This window comes from Geotrypetes seraphini, chromosome 12 (genome assembly GCF_902459505.1).
Source record: "Geotrypetes seraphini chromosome 12, aGeoSer1.1, whole genome shotgun sequence".
Lineage (NCBI taxonomy): Eukaryota > Metazoa > Chordata > Amphibia > Gymnophiona > Dermophiidae > Geotrypetes > Geotrypetes seraphini.
The window spans coordinates 66000231-66020065 of NC_047095.1; the positions used below are offsets into that span (position 1 = coordinate 66000231).

At 45.1% G+C, this 19835-nt stretch overlaps 1 protein-coding gene across 3 annotated transcripts in view; it reads left to right on the forward strand.

Annotated features, from left to right (window-relative positions):
- The first annotated feature begins 3595 nt into the window (after window positions 1–3595).
- Window positions 3596–19835, forward strand: part of ATPAF1 (ATP synthase mitochondrial F1 complex assembly factor 1) — a 31883-nt gene continuing 15643 nt past the window's right edge. Inside the window, exons 1-4 of one of the 3 annotated variants that reach the window (XM_033916767.1) lie at window positions 5479–5704; window positions 5812–5938; window positions 10113–10221; window positions 13052–13105. In XM_033916767.1, coding sequence (XP_033772658.1) covers window positions 5931–5938; window positions 10113–10221; window positions 13052–13105 — 171 coding nt within the window. In that variant the 5' untranslated portion in view covers window positions 5479–5704; window positions 5812–5930. Of the gene's footprint in view, window positions 3878–5478; window positions 5705–5811; window positions 5939–10112; window positions 10222–13051; window positions 13106–19835 lie in introns of those variants that run through there. The other 2 variants (XM_033916766.1, XM_033916765.1) reach the window with 2 other exon arrangements.

Below are 19835 nucleotides of genomic sequence, written 5' to 3' on the forward strand. Positions count from 1 at the left end.
AAATGCTGGCAGTAACTGAGATGGATCTTTAGATTTTTATCCAAATTGTTCTTTTTCAGGCAAAAGAGTGGACTAAAAGTCTGCCTGCCAAAAGAAAGTGGCAACATGTCGTGTAGTTTTCTGCTTTAAGAAGTTGTAATACATTAAAAAAAAAAAAAAAAAGATACCCATACTCACCATGTTGGAAAATCATTTTCTGTTCAGTGTCCTGGAAACATTTACTGTGTCTAATGTAACTTGACAAATGGAAGAAGATGGAGAAGAGTTCAGCAGTGAAATATCTATGTCTGTAATCCTTGCATAAATTATAGAAGAAAATCTGGGTGTATTGCTGTCTTGATGAATTATAAGACTTGCTTCACTGCTCCTGGAAACTCCTAAGATACAAAGTAAAGGTTCTCTAGCTGGGCCAGTGATGTCATAGAGCTTATTGTAAAGAGAGGCTGTAGCCCAGAGGAGACCACCAAACTTCCTTGGCCACACACCATTACTCTTGTTTCAGGAATTTCTTGTGGTAGCCGTGTTAGGCCACTTTCCAAAGTAGTATAAAGAAAGAAAACAAAGGAAATAAGGTAATTGGACTAACTCAATGCATTTTATGATGAGTTTTTGAAGGGTTACCTTCAAAAGCTCATCAAAATGCATTGAGTTAGTCCAGTAAAAAAAAATATCACCTTATTTTGTTTTTGTTTTCTTTATACTACCCTAAGAAAAGAAAGCAGGAGGTGGACTTTATCGAATATTACCAGAAAGTGATAGAGGAACAGTTGCTGTCAAACATAATAGAAATTAATCTTCTAAAGCAGTCTTCAGAAGAAAGGGTTTAACAGCCTAGTAAAGTGAGCCCTCCGAATCTGCAGATTCGGTTGTTTGCAATTTTTTTTAAAAAATAACTAAAGCTGCATTCCGGACCTTCTCCGCCTCCCTCCCGCCTTCCCAGGTGGTCTAGTGGGCTTTTGGGGAAGGAGCGCTCTTCCTATGCTCTTGCCCCGGGCAGATCAGTCATAGCAAATGGCTGTGGGTAGTTCCCGTCGTAGTCTCGAGAGAGTATGGGAACTTACGGCAGCCATTTGCTATGAGTGATCTGCACAGGGCAGGAGTGTAGGAAGATTGCTCCTGCCCCGAAAGCCCGCTAGACCACCAGGTAAGGTCTGAGATGCCAGGAGGAAGGCGTGGGTGAGTCAGAGCCAGCCCAAAATTTATTTATGAATATTCAATATTTGTGGGCCGGCTCTGCCCCTAACCCCCGCAAATACGGAGGGGGAAGTGTATATACAAACCTATAGCAGATGTCCATAGACAGCAGAATTGATCTGAGATTGAACAGTTCTCCCAGAGCTCAGAACGATAGGGTTGATTTTGGGGGTTTTTAAAACGCTTTATTTTTAATATGACCAGAACATTTTACTATCTAAGGAAATACTTTTTACAGAAAGGGTGGTAGATGTGTGGAGTAGTCTCCCAGTACAGGTGGTAGAAACCAAGACTGAATTCAAGAAAGGGTAGGACAGGCATGTGGGGATCTCTTAGGGAAAGAGATTATGGATGCTGCAGATGGGAAGACTGGATGACTCATTTGGCCTTTATCTGCTGTCAGGTTTTCTGTTTCTATCCAAAGTCTAGAAGTGCAATAGAAATGATTAGTAGTTTCATATATCCATACTTTTTTCTAAATTCCTCTTCTAGCCTTTCCCTCCTTTCTTCTACTTCTCTAATCCACTCTTCAGCTTCCACCTTAAATCTGTGGTTTGTGTCTTGGTCAGTTTCTCCATCCATGTGAGCTATAAGTTCTAAACACTCTCCTTGCCTCCAGTGACAGCTTCCATCTGCTTCCAATGCCCATGTCCCCGCCTACATGCAGTTTTTTCTGTGCCATACCTCCAGAAAGAATGAAGGGGGGGGGAAACAAACATGTGCCTGCTATCTATAACAAATATCCATTACTGGGGAGAGAGCGGGGGTTTGCACCAGCATCCATACTACTCTCCACCCCACCCCCCCTTCCTGATTCTATCTACTGCATGTGAGCCCCTTTCCTCATACCTCTTTAATTTTCCCAGCACAAGCAGTATCATGAACTTGCTGCCTGCATCAGTGTCGGCTCTCTGATGACACTTCCGGGTCCTACATCTAGGAAGTGATGTCACAGGAGCTGGCATGACGCGGGCAGCAAGTTCGTTATGCTGATCCCGCTGGGAAAATTAAAAAGGTATGGGGGAAGGGAAAGGGGGGCACAGAGAGCAGGAGAGGGGTACTACCTCCTCAGGCGCCCCTCCCTACGCCATTGTCCATTACATTTAAGCAACTTTGGTTTATGTGGGGGCTTTTTTGGTGAATGAGCAGAATAGAATTAGAAGTGGAGTAGTTGAGGCTCCGAGCACAGGGCCACTCAGCTCTATAGCTAATTTGTCTAGGGTTACCAAATGGCTCCAGAAAAAGGACAGATTGAGACATGGAAGTAAGGGGGGCAGATCAATATGTCCTTCTGGAGCTATGTGGTAACCCTAAATTTGTCCATCATTTAGGCTCCGTGTGATAATGCCAGACTTGAACAATTCACAAAGACAGGCTGCTTAGTACTATGTAACCGAAAACATTGTCCATGATTGTTCATTGATCCAGGCAGTAATATGATGTGAAAGTATGAGAGAACTCCCACCCCACCCCACTTTCCTCATCTTCTTTTCTCTCTATTCCATTCAGTGTCTGCCCTCTTTCTCTGTCCCTTCCATTTTTTTCTTTCTGTTCTACTACCCCCCCCCATGCTCTGGCATCCTGGCATCTCTCTTCTCCTTCCCTCCCTCCATGCTCTGGCATTGCAGTTTCCTCCCTCCCTCCCCCTGATGCCCTAGCATCTTCCCTTCTCTCCCCTCCCAGATCTTCCTCCCTCTCCATGCAGTGGTATTCTCTCTCTTTCCTTTCCCCTGGTCTGGCATCTTCCCTTCCCTCCATGATCTGGGATCTCTCTTCTACCTCCCTCCCTCCATGCTCTGGCATTTCCTCCCCCGCCCCGGCTTGCCCTCTCTCTCTCTCTCTCTCATCTCGCCTTCCAGCTCTTCCTCCTCCCCCCCAATGCAGTGGTATCCTCTCTCTTTCCTTTCCCTTGATCTGGCATCTTCCCTCCCCTCCATGGTTTGGGATCTCTCTTCTACCTCCCTACCTCCATGCTGTGGCATTTCCTCCCCCCCGGCATCTCTTTCCTCTCGCCTTCCAGCTCTTCCTCCCCCCCCTCCCCTCCATGCAGTGGTATCCTCTCTCTTTCCTTTCCTCTGGTCTGGCATCTTCCCTTCCCTTCCCTCCCCTCCCCTCCCCTCCCCTCCATGGTCTGGGATCTCTCTTCTACCTCCATGCTCTGGCATTTCCTCCTCTCCTCCTCCCCCCCCCCCCCCGCCCCGCCCCGCCCTGGCATCTCTCGCTTCCAGCTCTTCCTCCCACTCCACGCAGAGGTATCTTCTCTCTTCCTGCCCTAGCGAGTGCAGCATTCGCCCCTGCCCTTGTCACCCTGTCGCTGCGAGTTGTGACCGTGGGAAGAAGTCCTCGGAGCAGCCGTTGCTAGGTGCCGGGAGCCTGTTCCCACCCGGAAGGTTTTGCCGGTGACTCCAGCGTGGGCGGATGAAGGAGCCGCTTCCGGGCGAAAAAGGTTGCCCGGCGACTTCCGGATGTGTGAGGCCGAGCAGATCATGATGGCTGCGGCCGTGCTGCAGATGCGAGCCGGGTACAGCGGCCTGCTCGCCGTGCGGAACCGCCTTCGGTCGCCGCTCGCTCTCGGCGTCGTCTCCCCGCAGCTGTTGCGCGAATTCGCCGCGCGCAAGGAGCCCGAGCTGGAGGAGAATCCCTACTTCGCCAAGTATCGCGAGAAGATCCAGGAGCTGCGCAGGTGACGCCATTATCGCCCCGCCCCCTTCCTGCGTGAAAACGTGCCGAGAAGCTCCGGCAGTTCATCATTACACGGACGTCGCACCGTCACGTGCACGAGTATAAATAGCCCAATAGATCCAAGGCCATTGTGACGTCATAAGTGACGGAGTATTTGCTCTGCTATTTTGTTTCTCTTTGTGGTGCGCCCCCCCCCTTACCAGCACATGAGGGCATAGATGGGAAACTGAGGGGCAACATTAGAGCCGGGAAAATTTAGGCTTTGAAGAAAATGATTGAGAAGCTTTTGCTCAAAAAGTGGAGTGCACTCCTCTCTAAATGGAGCAGGTGGGAGGGGTGAGCTGACCGCACAAGTAAAATCTTTGCAAATTTACTTAATTTTTTGCTCCCAGTCTGCCCAAAACTAAACTAAAGTAAACCTTAAGTTTGTATACCGCATCATCTCCATAAAGATAGAGCTCGGCATGGTTTACAGGTAATTCAATAAATGAGGGAAGGACATAATCAGAAATTAGAGGTTATGAAGAGGATAGATAGCTTTACGTTTTGGAGAAAAGCCAGGTTTTCAGATGCTTTCGGAATAATTGGAATGAGCTTAGGTTCCGCAGCGGGGCAGGGAGGTTATTCCAAAGCTCAGTGAATTTGAAGAAAAAATATTTCTCTAATTTACCTGCATACATGACACTTTTTAATGAGAAAGAGACAAAAAAGAGAGAGGAAGAGAGAGAGAGTGAGAAAAAAAGAGAGGAAGAGAGAAAAAAGAGAAGAGAGAGAAAAAAGAAGACAAAAAAAGAGAGGGGAGAGAGAAAAAGAGAGAGGATGAGAGAGCGTGAGAAAAAAGAGAGGAAGAGAGAGCGAGAAAAAAAGAGAGAGTGGAAGAGAAACTAAACTAAACCTTAAGTTTGTCTACTGCATCATCTCCATAAAGATAGAGCTCGACACGGTTTACAGGTAATTCAATAAATGAGGGAAGGACATAATAAGAAACTAGAGGTTATGAAGAGGATAGCTAGCTTTACTTTTTTTTTTTTTTTTTAGTTCAATCATTTTTATTGCAAGTTTTAAAATACAAGAATTGGCAACAATGAACAGTACACAAAGCAGATAACAGCAGTAAGAATACATTTTGTCCTTCATTGGCACTACAAGAAATTCAAGGTAGGAAACATCCTACCAGAACAATAAGCAAAGATAACAGTAAAACTATAAAACCGGTCAGACGTGTAAAGTACAATGTAGAAATAAAAACAAATGATCAATGTTAGAGATAAACGGAGCAATGAGATCAGTGCATAATAGTAGAATCAGGTTCGCAGGGGGCTGCAGCAGGACATGTCACATTAGATGGGCTCAAGAAGGGCAAGCAGGGGTGCCCACATTTTTAAAAAATCTAGTCAGAAATCCCCAGTGCTCATCCGCAATTCTTTCATATTTAGCATACAGGCATACTGTGTTCCACCATTCATTGTGAGAAACATTAGTAAAATCTTTCCAATTAGCAAGTATAATGCGTAAAGCAACCAAAGTCATGAGTTGTAGTAGTGGGATTTTATCCTGAGATATGGACATATGTGAAGCAGTCAGACTAATAAACAAGAGCAGATAACACAAAGGAATAGTGATATCTAGCAATGAACAAATTGTACATTGTTTCAGTGTACCTATTACCAATTTGCAGGACCAACATAAATCACTAGGATCTTGGATAGTTTGCTGGGAGTCCAATAAGCCCTGTATATCAAAAAGAAAAAGGACTGGTATAAAGATGCAGAACTGGTGCATTTATAGATTAACGCCCACATCTGACTCCAATCCTCATCTACTAAAGGTATATTCAACTCAGTTTGCCATCTACTTTGGGTTGTAGCGGTGGAAGATTGCTTAGAAAGTCGGAGGATTTTAAACCAGTTTGAGGCCTCTTTTTTTTTTTTATAGGCAAATGCTAAACAATGGTTCAGAAGATCAGGTTCTACCCTCTTACCCTCTTTACCACTAATACGGTCGCGAAATGCATGTTTGAGTTGTAACCATTGGAAGAAAGCTGAAGGCGGAAGATGATAAAGTGAGCAAAGTTTATCATATGGTATCCAGTTACTACCATCATATAAATGACCCAGCTTCCATATACCCAAATTCCTCCATTTCATCCAGTTGACGGGATTGTTTTGTATTTGTATTCGGGAATTACACCAAATAGGCACATGTAGGGAATCATACCATTTATGAGTAAGTAATATATCGGTATTTTTAATAACATTCACAGAGGCCTCCAAAACATGATCTTTATGAGTTAAAAATCCAGTAGAAGATACAAAGGGTAATATATCTAGAGATGTCCATCCATAAAGCTCTTTGTCTAATTTAGTCCAAGTGGAAACAGAAGGCGTGAAGGTATTATGTAACGACCATCTAGATCAGTGGTTCCCAAACCTGTCCTGGGGGAGCCCCAGCCAGTCAGGTTTTCCAGATATCCCTAATGAATATGCATGACAGAGATTTGCATATCTGTCACTTCTATTATATGCAAATCTCTCTCATGCATATTCATTAGTGATATCTGGAAAACCTGACTGGCTGGGGGTCCCCCAGGACAGGTTTGGGAACCACTGATCTAGATAGAACATTGCCTAAGAAGAAAGGCATAGTGGTAATCCAGGAAGTTCGGAAAGTTGAGCCCCCCTCACTTCTAGCTAATTTGAGTTTATGGAGCGCTATTCTGGGGACTTTATTATTCCATAAGAATTTGGTCAAAAGTTGATCAACCCGTTTATAAAATGTTAATGGTAGCATTATGGGTAGCATACTGAGGGGGATACAGAATCTTTGGAGCTATCACCATTTTAATTGACTCCATTCTTCCCCACCAAGATAGGTTTAATGGACTCCATCTAGTAGTGAGGGTGGTAATCATATGAAGTATGAAGCTTTACATTTTCAATAGATTGTTTTAAGTTTTGGAGAAAAGCCAGGTTTTCAGATGCTTTCGGAATAATTGGAATGAGCCTAGGTTCTGCAGCGGGGCAGGGAGGTTACTTATAATCTGCTTTAAACCAAAGTTGCTTACAGTAAACACATAGGCCCGAATTCTATAAACTGTGTCCCAATTGTAGGCAGCTGTAGGTGTCCTACAGCTGTCTAAGCCAATTGGGAGACATGTTTTTAAAAAAAATGCTCCCCAGGCAGGCCACCTATATTGAAGGTGCCTCCAGAAGCCTAGGCGATAACCTTAGGCAAACCTAGACGGCCCTATGCGTCTCCTTAGTAGAATGGGAGACACTTACAATGTGGGCCAGCAAAATGCTGGCCCACATTGTAAGTAGACACGGCCGCTATACTTATCACGGCAAGGGATCTCCATAGGAGGGGCCTTAGGCGCCTGGGCCAATCAGGCCTTAGGATAGTGTGGGATGGGCCATAGAGGGGCGGGCCCGCCTCATTTCAACAGAGGCGGGCTAGTAGGAAGACCTGGCCAGCTGGCCAACTAGTACAGTTAATGTGCAGGAGGCCGGGGTGTGTGTGTTAGTGAGGGTCTGAGGGGGATGGGGTCCTTCCGACAGAAGGCATTGGGAACCCTCCTGCCGGCGAACATTGGGAGGTGGGGTCATCTTTGGGCAGGAGGAGTTGGGCTCCTTCCTGCCTTTGCGATTGTCGGGAGGTGGGGTGGGTCGCCTTCAGGCAGGAGAGGTTGGGCTCCCTCCTGCCTCCACGATCATCGAGGTGAGTGGGTTGTCTTCGGGCAGGAAGCTTTGAGCACCCTCCTGCCGCAATCGTTCGAGGGGGGACGACGACGACTGGCGGATGCTATACTCATCGTGGCAGGGAGATCCCTTGCCGCAATAAGTATTGTAGCCACATGTACAGTGACCCGGTTCTGTAACCAGCGTCTATAACATGGATGTCAAGTTACCTAATCGGGTTTATTTTAGGCCTGTCCCGGGCGTCCTATACAGAATTTGCGCCATAATGTGGAATACACACATTTCCACAACAATCTTAAACAATAAAAACTAAGCCAGTGAAAACGTAGAAGGCAAAGAAGAATGGTACATATATAGAAATAAAAACCCAAAACAAAAAGAAATCATTTCTGTTGGACTAACTGCCTCTGTATCGCTCCAGGTTGCGACCTTTGCCTTGAGTATTGCATTCAATTTTGGTTGCCGTATCTCAAAAACGACATAGCAGAATTAGAAAAAGCTCCAAGGAGTGACCAAGATGATAAAGGGGATGGAACGCCTCTTCTATGAGGAAAGGCTAACGAGGTTAGAGCTCTTCAGCTTGGAAATCAGACAGCTGAGGGGAGATATGATTGTATTCTACAAAATCCTGACTGGAATAGAACGGGCACAAGTAGATCGATTTTTCACTCCGTCAAAAATTACAAAGACTAGGGGACACTGGATGAAGTTACAGGGAAATACTTTACATTATTTAACATACCCATGTAATCTTCAGGAATTCAGCATTACATATATGCATATATTACAGTGATATTTCCATATTTCAAGATAATGAAGGGAATAGACTTGGTGGATAAGGACAGGTTGTTCACCCTCTCCAAGGTAGAGAGAACGAGAGGGCACTCGCTAAATTTGAAAGGGGATAGATTCCGTACAAATGTAAGGAAGTTCTTCTTCATCCAGAGAGTGGTAGAAAACTAGAACGCTCTTCTGGAGGCTGTTATAGGGGAAAACACCCTCCAGGGATTCAAGATAAAGTTAGACAAGTTCCTGCTGAACCGGAACGTATGCAGGTAGGGTTGATCTCAGTTAGGGCTCTTGGGGCTGCCACGGGAGTAGACTTCTGGGCGCAATGGACCACTGGTCTGACCCAGCAGTGGCAATTGTTATGTTTGTAATATAATCGAAAATTGGATTTCCATTTAGTGACTTGAATTGAACAAGAACAAAACAAAATTTCAGTGGTTTGGTTCCTTGATTTTGTCCAGAATAGATTATTGCAACTTGGTTTTGGTTATTTGTTCTAAATCTCTTATTAATTGGTTGCAGTCGGTCCAAAACTCAGCTGTAAGATTAATATTTGGCTTGTGGAAATTTGAGCATTTACAACCCTATTATAGTAAACGTCATTGGTTACCCTTGGAAGCTAGATTAAAATACAAACTATGAGTCACAGTTTTTAAGATTCTTAGTTACTTGGTTAATCTAGTGACCTTATTGCAGAGTCCTCTTTCTAAATATCAAACAAGAAACTCTTTTCAACAGAAATTTCCAATGGTTAAGATGGTAACATCATCACTGCTGAGGTTGGCTCTGAGGCACTGTGGAATGAGGCATGATGACATCACAATCTCCGCTCTGGAATGTTGCTACTCTTTGGGTTTTGGCCGGGTACTAGGGACCTGGATTGGCCACCGTGAGAATAGGCTACTGGGCCAGTAAGGCTATTCTTATGCTATATGAGGGGTGACGGGACTAAATCGCGCGAGACAACGGCGCACCGACAACTGAGCGCAAGGTTGACGGCGCGCCGAAGAAAAGCACTATTTTAAAGGGCTCCGATGAGGTGTGTGGGGGGGGGGGAACCCCCCCCCACTTTACTTAACAGACATTGTGCTGGCGTTGTGGGGGGGTTGGGGGGTTGTAACCTCCCACATTATACTTAAAACTGAACTTTTTCCCTAAAAAACAGGCAAAAAGTTTGGTTTCAAGTATAATGAGGGGGGTCTGTTAAGTAAAATAGGGGGGTTCCCCACCAACACCCCCCGTCGGAACCCTTTAAAATAGTGCTTTTCTTCGGCGCGCCATCAACCTTGTGCTCAGTTGTCTGCGCTCAGTTGTCGGTACGCCGTTGTCCCGCGCGATTTTGTCTATGAACCCTATATGAGTGCAGAAAAAAAATCACAAGTAAAGTCCACTTAACTAGTATAGTAACTTACATTCACTCTGCTTTGTCCATCTTCAACAGTACTGGTTAGTATAAAAACATCTCAGCATACACCCAACAGGATTTCCCTGTTTCGCAAATCCCTGGCCTAAAATACCAGCACCTAACTCATACCATGCGTATAGTCTACCCCCTAACCATGCATGCTTTTTGGGTAGGTGCCATATTCTGTGTAGAACTTTAATAATCATATTAAGTGGTTTTTTAATTGGCTTTTAATGGCGTTTTGAATTATAATGCCAATTAAAAATTTTTGAAGTCTGCGCCATTTATAGAATCAGGACCTCTGTGCTTCCCTTCGATGTGACGGCAAATTTGTCTCTCTTTAGATCCAATCCGTCTGTTTACGATGCTCGCATGGAGAAACGGTCTGAAACGAGAAGACAGCCACTGGGACATTCAAAGCAAGCGGACTTTGCCAAGATCATGGACCAGAAGGCAAACACTGTTATTTAACCTTTCCTGTGTTGGGTTTGTTTGTTATGTAACACAGAAGGTAGCAGCAGATAGAGAGTTTATCTGATTTTTTTTCCATTTATGTTCTTACCATGGATTCTATTGATTTCACTCCCTCCCTTTTCCCTTATGAAGGTGGCTTATGTGAAAACACACTTTTGCATCGTCATCACTAATAATAAAACCTACTTGCGTGTTCCGTGATCCGTAGCTCCGTGGCCGGCAGAGAAATTGTAAAGCAGAGAAAATTCGGCATGTGCGCACGGGCCAATCGGGTTTTCAGGCTAGTCCTAATGAATATTCACGAGAGAGATTTGCATATAATGGAAGTGACAGGCAAGCAAATCTGCTCCATGCATATTCATTAGGACTAGCCTGAAAACCCGATTGGCCTGGTGGTCCTCCAGGACAAGGTTGGAAACCACTGCTTTAGACTATTGGTGCAAGCACTAGTGTTATCTATATTGGACTATTTCAATATTGTTTGTTTGGGAGTACCAAAGAAAATATTGAGAAAACTGAGAATAGTGCAGAACACGGCTGTCCGTCTGATATTTGGGCTGAGGAAAAATGAGCACGTCAGTCCTTATTATCGAATGCTACACTGGTTGCCAGTAGAAGCACGAGCAATATTTAAGTTCTCTTGTATTTGTTTTACGTTGGTTTGGGGCTTTGCCCCTACCTACTTCTTGTCTCATTTCGTGCTATTGAACCCTACCAGGATAACCAGGAATTGCAATTTATTTACTTATCCTAGGATCATTGGCTGTAGGTACAGGTCTTTTTTGGGTAGGATGCTAGCGTTCCAAGCAAGTAGACAACAGTCCTGGTTGGGTAATTATATTAGTGGAATCATGCGATCTTACAGCGCATTTCGAAAAGGGATTACGACTGTACTATTTGATAAATTCATTTCTTAACTGAAGTTTTATTTTAACAATAATTATAAACTGTTTATACTATACATAACATGTTGTACTTTTATTCTCAATACTTTGTACTTCGCTGATTGTCCAGTTTCTCTTCTGTGTAAACTGCCTAGAAGTCGTTTGATTGTTGGCGGTATAGAAGAAGAAAGTTATGTTATGCCATGTTATGTTAAATTGTTCATAAGAAGAAGTTGTAAGTAATAACCCCCTCTTCTACAAAGCCGCGCGGTAATCGCCACGAAATCGGCTTTGTAGAAGAGGAGTGAAGTGTTGAAAATATGCTGCTTGATAGACCAGCGTATGATCAGAATATTTCTTACATTTGCATCCTTTAACTGATGTTTTAAGGTACCGGAATCGTGCCTCTAGGCATTTTAGACCGCCTAATGCCACTGTGGGCATGGCTAATGCAGAAAACTGCATTAGGTGGCCTAAAGCGTCTACATGGGCACAATTCACAACAAAAATAGGCGCTGGAAATGTAGGCCTGGAAAACCCTGGCCTACATTTCCTGCGCCTATCTTTCCCGGAGATGCGATTCTCTGTAGGGTGCCGTCATGTGATTAAAATACATAGTAGATGATGGCAGATAAAGACCCGAATGATCCATCCAGGCCGTCCCACCTGATTCAATCAAAAATAAATAAATTTCTTAGCTATTTCTGGGCAAGAATCCAAAACTCTGCCCGGTACTGTGCTTAGGTTCCAACTAGAGAGTTGCGAGGGGACAGAAATCCCACCCATCCCCGCCTGTCCCTGCCAGCATCCTCTCCGTCCCCACCCGTCCCCGCAAGGAATTACCTCCATCCCCGCCCGTCCCCATAAAAAGCAGCAATTACTTCTGACAGGATCATCAATTCCATAGTTTCTTTTGTGTTTGCGCTGCTGTTTTCCTTGTGGAATCTCTTTGGTGGAACCCTTTTTTTTGTTTTCTGTTCAGGTAATTAACTTATACCCTCTTTAACTAAGGCTGACGTGTCCATTATATTATATGGACGAACCCTGCTTCCAAAGCCTTCCATCCCCGTGGTAGTCCCGTTGGCTAGGGGGGGGGGGGTCCCCGTGGGAGTCCTGTGGGCCAGAGGGGGGTCCCCGTGGGAGTCCTGTGGGTTAGGGAGGATTCCCGCGATCCCCGTTCCCGTGCAGATCTCTAGTTCCAACTGCTGAAGTCTCTGTCAAAGCTCACTCCAGCCCATCTACACCCTCTCAGCCATCGAAGCCCTCCCCAGCCCATCCTCCACCAAACAGCCATATACAGACACAGACCGTGCAAGTCTTCAATTGACACAATTTGCGGCTGCTTTTTAGGTAGCCATCGATATCGACGCCGTACAATCAGGGCCTTACTTCCTTTTGCCGCTGCAGGGCAGAGCTGCCACAGCTTTTCGCAGCCTGAGCCAGTGTGCATGCCGCTGGGTTCTGGGCCTCAGGTTTTAGGTGCCTGGGGGACTTGATACCCAGGATTTCTCCTGCTTTGTTTATTCCCACTGGTACTTTATTTTCAGGCTGTAACTCAGTGCACAGAAGCTTCACAATATGTGTATTGAATTAAGCTGAAGGTCACATGCTCTTGAAGCTGAATAGCCTATTCTTCTCAGAGACTTGTTAAAAAAAGCATGACAATAATTCCAGCCAGCAAGCAGGGGCATTTTTATAAAAGTTTTTCAAGCAGTGGATCAATCTCCATTGTCTAAAGGAAAACGTTTCCCATCTGTGGTTTCATTCTCTAAAGGCAGGGATGGGGGTAGCAGAAGAGATCACACTTTGAATGGCTACAGCTTGTCTTCCAAATTCAAGCTGAAAGTTATGAGGTGAAATTTGCATTGATTCAGTTGCTTACTACTAAAATATTAATCTTTGAAAATATATTTTTTTGTCCCCAGGTGGAGAACTTGGCTGCACAGGGATCAGGAGGAAGAAGCAGAATGAACGATAAAGTAAGTGGTGGGTGTTTGGTCATTGCACGAGTGAGACGGCACCTAAGGGGGGCATTTGAAGGTGGGACAAATGGGAACAGATCTCGTCCGACCATTGTGTGCTGGTCATTAGCAGGGAGGGGCACAGGATCGAGTTTTATCGATCCCCTCCAGATTTGTTCCTCGACTCCCCAGCCGGACAGCTGGAGAAGCAGGTCAGAGTCTACGCGATATTTGCGGAAGCAGGACAAAGTTTGCGTTGTTTGCACATTCATGGATTATTTTGGTCATTTTGTATAGACGTTGGAATTTTTATCTTCACTTTTTTCATTTTGGATCACATTGCTTTTACACCTAAGCAGCAACGGGACCAACCCACCCACAGTCCCGGTCCTGCAAAAATATGAGCTCCACCCTCCCTGGAAACGTCAATCGCTCCTCCTAAACTTACTTGCTCCACTTCATCACTGACGCTGAAACCGTGGATTGAAGACAAAGTTTTATTTTATTTTTCTTTCCAGCTTATGATTTATCTTTAATCTTATCTATTGTTTTGCCTTTTGTCTTTGTTTTGTTCTATGTCTATCATTTAAATTTCTCCAGAATTCTACTGTTCAACGGCTCCCCCTTCTGCTTCTATTCCTTTCTCTCCTCTCTTCTACCTTCCAAAGTATTTAGATCAATGCTGTCTTGTTGAAATGTTTATTTTATTTTTATTTTTCCTCTAACTCTACTTTTCACTTCTCTATTACCCTCCAGGTACTTTAGTTAGATTGTGAGCCTTCGGGACAGTAAGGGAATTTTTCAAGTACCTTTCTTATTTCTAATCTTAATGTATATTTTCTGTAAACCGCTTAGAACCTAACGGATGTAGCGGTATATAAGAAATAAATTACATTACATTACATTACATTATGCACTTTTGGATATAAGGGAACACGTCACCAATTGTTTTGCCAGCTGGTGAATCTCGTCATGGCACTTTAATATTTTAGCGCCTCCCTGATTACCTTTTTGACATTTTAGATATTCTTATGCCATTTTGGAGGCAGGGAGGGCTTGTGCTATGATGTGAAAAGTTGAGCATCTTTTCAGCCTTCCAGCTGCATTCCTGTATGTTCACGTCACTGAGCACATATTTATTTATTTAATTTATGTGAATTCTCTTGGAAGGTTTTGAATTTTTTTGAGAATTTAGTGTAATTCATTATTCTCTCATTTTTTAATTTCTTAGATATTTGTGCCATAGAACCGGTTCCCGAAGAAGAATCGGGCTCAGGCAGATACTCTTTATACTTCATAGTACCCAAGAAAGGCACAGAGGATTGGAGGCCCATTCTGGATTTGAAGGCTGTAAACAAGACCCTGAAAGTACTCCACTTTCACATGGAAATGGATCGCTCTATCATTACGGCAGTGGTTCTGGGAGAATTCCTTATCTCTCTGGATTGACGGAGGCATATCTCCACATCCCCATCTTTCCAGTGCGCAGTTTTGTGGCGCTCCCCTTCGATTTGGCCACAGCTCCCTGCACCTTTACCAAGATGATGGTGGTTGTAGCGGCCTACCTTCACCAGGTGGGGGTCCAGGGGCATTCTTACCTGGACGATTGGCTAATCAGGACCCCCCTCGCTGACAGATTGAGAGCGCGTGGTCCAGCAGGTGGTGAACCTCTTACAGGATCTGGGCTGGATAGTCAACTTTCGAAAAAGTCACCTTCAGCCAACTGTGTTTGGACCATCTAGGAATCCTCTCAACACAGAAAAAGGCAATGTTTTTTTCCCCCAAGCCATGCAAACGGGAGCTCAGGACACAAATCCTTGCTATTTTGGTCCTTCCGAGCCCCACGGCTCGACAATATTCGGCAAGATGCATCTCAGAATTGCAGGCCCTCTGCTGCAGGGAGCCATTTAATGTTCTACAGAGTCGGGGGTTTCTCTACGCACAGTTCCTTCCTTTCTTCCAAAGGTGGTTTCTGTCTTCCATGTCAATCAGGAACTCCATTATCCTGCATTTCAATCTACGGGCTCTGCCAAGCAGGACAAACTTTTGCGCAAATTGGATGTGAGCCGGGCCCTTCTCCTCTTCCTGGAGCGAACTAATGCCTCCAGGATTTCTGATCACCTTTTTCTACTGACCAGCATCCAAGGCAGCCATTGCCAGATGGATCCGGATGGCGATTTCCTCTTCCTGCATTTCTGCTGGGAAACAGCCGCCTCTTTCCCTGGCAGCACATTTCATCAGAAGTGTAACAGAATCCCAGGCCGTTTCACCTGATGAAATCTGCTGAGCTGCTACTTGGGCTACTCTTCACATTTTTATTAAGTTCTACCGAGTAGATGTGACGGCTCGTGAGGATGCCACTTTTGGGTCCTTGGTATTGCGGGCAGGCTCATCTATCACTCCCTAGACGTATGGCTCCGATTTGGTACGTCAGCTACAGTATGGACTCCTGTGTATCTGCAACAGAATGACAGATTAGGTTTTTACCTCGTATTCTTGGTTCTGTTAGGATACACAGGAGTCCATACTACCCTCCCTGTGCAGATTTGTTTGGATTCGCCTGATTTCTGCCTCGGACATTGACAGAGTCCATCTCGAACCCTCTGTTATAATACCTAAGAGATGTGTTTCAGGTGTTGGGGCTTCCCTTTCTCTCTCCTCTTGGGGGGTGCTATAGCTTCTGCTTGTTACCCCTTGCAGGTTGGGTCTGAGTTACTCGTGAGAGTGTTTGTTGTTCCCTGTTTACTTGTTAAATGTTTATTAATCATTGTGCTATTTTCTAAGTTTCAGAGTAGAATGCATTTTTTGCTGAGGAAGTTCCCCATGCCTCTCCTTCTCTTATGTTTCAGTGGAGTTCAATTGCTTTGGTACCAACTGAGGAGGGGGGGAACTGTACTCCACTGCAGAAGGGGAGGAGTTCTCAAGTTCTTAAAGAGATATCCTTCTGCAAGTCGCGGGAAATGGGACTCAACAGCTACAGTATGGATTCCTGTGTATCCTAACAGAACCAAGATTAATGAGTTATGAACCTAATCTGTCTAACACAGGGGTGGGCAACTCCGGTCCTCAAGAGCCGGAAGCCAATCGGGTTTTCAGAATTTCCCAATGAATATGCATGCAAATAGATCTCAAGCATATTCATTGGGAAAACCTGAAAACCAGATTGGATTCCAGCCCTCAAGGACCGGAGTTGCCCATGTCTGGTCTAACAGGACTGACTGAAACAAAAGGGTTGGGTGTAGGAAATTCATCTTAAAAAAATAAAGTGATACAAGAAAGGGAAAATACATGGGGGGGGTCTCATCTGAAAGTTGGAGCAGGGAAGAGTCAAAATGTAAAGACGAGAGAGGATTAAAGATTAAAGGCATCTTTAAAAAGGAATATTGTAAGTTTACCTTTAAATTTTTCTAGAGAGTTTTATATGTGTAATTCAGTAGGTAATGTACCTGGGGCACTGGGGATTAAGTGACTTGCCCAGGGCCACAAGGAGCAGCACCGGGATTTGATCTCACAGCCTCTGGGCGCAGAAGCAGCAGCTCTACCAGTGAGCCACAGCCCAAATGTTCTGTCTGTCCTCCTTACTTCCATTGCTTTCAGTCGAAGTAAAATGGATGCTTCAAACTGTCCTCTTTCTGGAGCCATATGGTAATCCTAACCCAACAGCAATGCTCTATAACTAGAACCTAGAGCTCTCCCGAATACCTACCAGTCTATCAAGCCATTCTCTCGAAGCACTCAAAGAAACAACAGGTGGGGAGAAAGTGGCACAGTGGTTAAAGCTACAGCCTCAGCACCCTGAGGTTGTGGGTTCAAACCCACGCTGCTCCTTGTGACCCTGGGCAAGTCACTTAATCCCCCCCATTGCCCCAGATACATTAGATAGATTGTGAGCCCACCGGGACAGACAAGTAAAAATGCTTGAGTACCTGAATACATTCATGTAAACCGTTCTGAGCTCCCCTGGGAGAACTATATAGAAAATTGAATAAATAAATAGTGTGAAAAGTTTCTGCCTTTGATAACCAGAGCTGGTATTGTGACATCATAATGCCTCATTCCACCAATGACTATGAGCCAACCTCATGAGTGATGTCGCAATGGCTTGATTGTCCTTTAGTTGGCTCACTTTCGCTACATTTTGATGTCTAGAGTGGTGCAGTGGTTAAAGCTACAGCCTCAGCACCCTGAGGTTGTGGGTTCAAACCCACGCTGCTCCTTGTGACCTTGGGCAAGTCACTTAATCCCCCCATTGCCTCAGGTACATTAGATAGGTTATGAGCCCACCAGGACAGACAGGGAAAAATGCTTGATTACCTGAATAAATTCATGTAAACCGTTCTGAGCTCCCCTGGGAGAAAGGTATAGAAAATTGAATAACACTTTCAACTGTCTACTGTCGATATGTGTTAATATGATATGTGCTCTTATGACCAACTACAAAACATTCAGAAAAGAACTGAAAACCATACTAGTCAAGAAATTTATCAAATGATCTAACCAAACTGTATCGACCCTTCCCAGATCCCCACGCATACTAAAGCTATCAACCTTATAATCTCCCTGGGAATGCCCAGGCTAATTTCTTATAAACCGCATAGAAACAAAAAACACTGTGGAGAAGATATCCAAGATACAAGCGTTTATTAAAGATACAGTCATAAAATCCACATCATAAAATGTCTAGGACCCATAAGATGGAAACTGACCACATCACAGAGGCCCACCTCAACTCACACTGGCTTCCAATTCCGGCAAGAATACTATTCAAATTCTACTATCTACTATTTAAAACCATAATCGGCGACAGCCCAACCTACCTGAACAATCACCTCATCCAAACTACATCAACTAGACACAGGAAAACCCACACTCCATTCACGCACCCTCCAATCAAAGAAGTCAAACGGAAAAACGATATGATGGCCTCCTAGCCACACAAGCAGCAAAACTCGACAACCAAATCTCCAATCTAATAATTACCCCAGACTACAAAACATTCAGAAAAGAAGTAAAGACGCTACTTTTTAAGAAATTCCTGCAAACGACTTAATACCGCTAGCTCCTTCCCAATACCACTTCCCAATATCTTCCCGATTCCACAAAGCAACCTCATCTACTCTTTATCTCCTCTAGTAATGACCAGATAACTTCTTCTTGTAATATGTTTTTTTGTAATTCTTTTGTAATCCGCTTTGAATCGCAAGGCAATGGCGGAATAGAAATCTCTAATGTAATGTAACTGTGGACCCAACACGGTCCGTGTTTCGACGACCCTGTCTTCCTCAGGGGTCCCTAAGAGTCCTAAGTCAGAGAATGTGGATCAAAGCTCTCGAGCAGGACTGTTCTCAGCCTTTTATCCACATTCTTTGACTTAGGACTCTTAGGGACCCCTGAGGAAGACAGGGTCGTCGAAACACAGACCGTGTTGGGTCCACAGTAGACATTTTATTATGTGGCTTTTATGACTGTATCCTCAATAAATGCCTGCATCTTGGACATCTTCTCCACTGTGTTTTTGTTTTTGGTTGCTCTTTGATTCTGTGGAGTACCAGGGTCAATTTCTGTTTGCTTGTGCTTTGCAAACTCCTTATGTACCCCCTAACATCAAGACAATTCTCATGTAATCCGCCCATGTATCTCCAAATATGACAATTCTCATATAATCCGACTTATCTAATATAATAAAATGATAGGCCGCACATGCGCACTAAAAAAACGTGTTCCCTGGTCCGTCGCGAAAATACGAGTGCGCATGCGCGCCTACAACGTCACCACAGCCTGCTCTCCGTCTCCACCTCGCGCCGCTGCAGGCCCCACACTCGCAACTCACACATCCGCTGCAGCCTAGCAACTCCGACCACAACCTTCCCCCCTCAACCGCCTAGGAGCTGCAGCGGGGGCTTTCAGAACAGAATATGATTACCATCTTTCTTTAGGCAGCCCCGGTTGTTTACTTGGATTCAATGTCAGCATTAGGGTTCGCCGGCCGCCAGCCGTGAGAGCCGGGTGAGGAAGGCCGCCGCAGCCTCGCCGCTAGGTAGGGGGACAACAATCGCGCTTATGCTCAAGCCGCCGCCACGACTCCTCTCTCGAACCGCACCAGGATCAAGAGAGGAGCTGCGGCGGGGGCTTGAGCATAAGCGCCATTGTTGTCCCCCTATCTAGCTGCGAGGCTGCGGCGGCCTTCCTCACCCGGCTCACATTTAATCCAAGTAAACAACCGGGGCTGCCTAAAGAAACCGGTGCTTGGCCCGCCAAACAATTCCTGCCGTTGCCGAAATTTGCCCCACCGTTCCTTCCCTTCCTCCATCACGTCAGTTCAGCTCCGTCTATGTTAAAAGCAGCTGCTTTGAAATTGGAGCCCTGCCGCCACCGTAACACGTTCCCTCTGCCGCGGTCCCATATGTAAGAGAAGGGGCGGGACCAAGGCAGAGGGGAAAGTGCTACAGCAGTGGCAGGCCTCCGATTTCGACGCGGCTCCTTTTAACAATGGTGGAGGGAGGGAAGGAAAGGTGGTTGGGCGCTGTTGAGCCCCTCTTTGCCCTCAGACCCTCTCCTAACTGCTCCATCCTGTCTCAGACCACTGGGGGGAGGTGCCTGTCTTTAGCTCCAGGGATGGAGGGAGGGAAGAAGAAAGAAGGGGCCTTGGCAAGCGAGTTATCATAAGCCAACCATAGCCTGGGACCCCTACATGGTATGAATAATGACCAGACAACAAAAGGTAAGAAAAATAATTTTATTTTCTGTT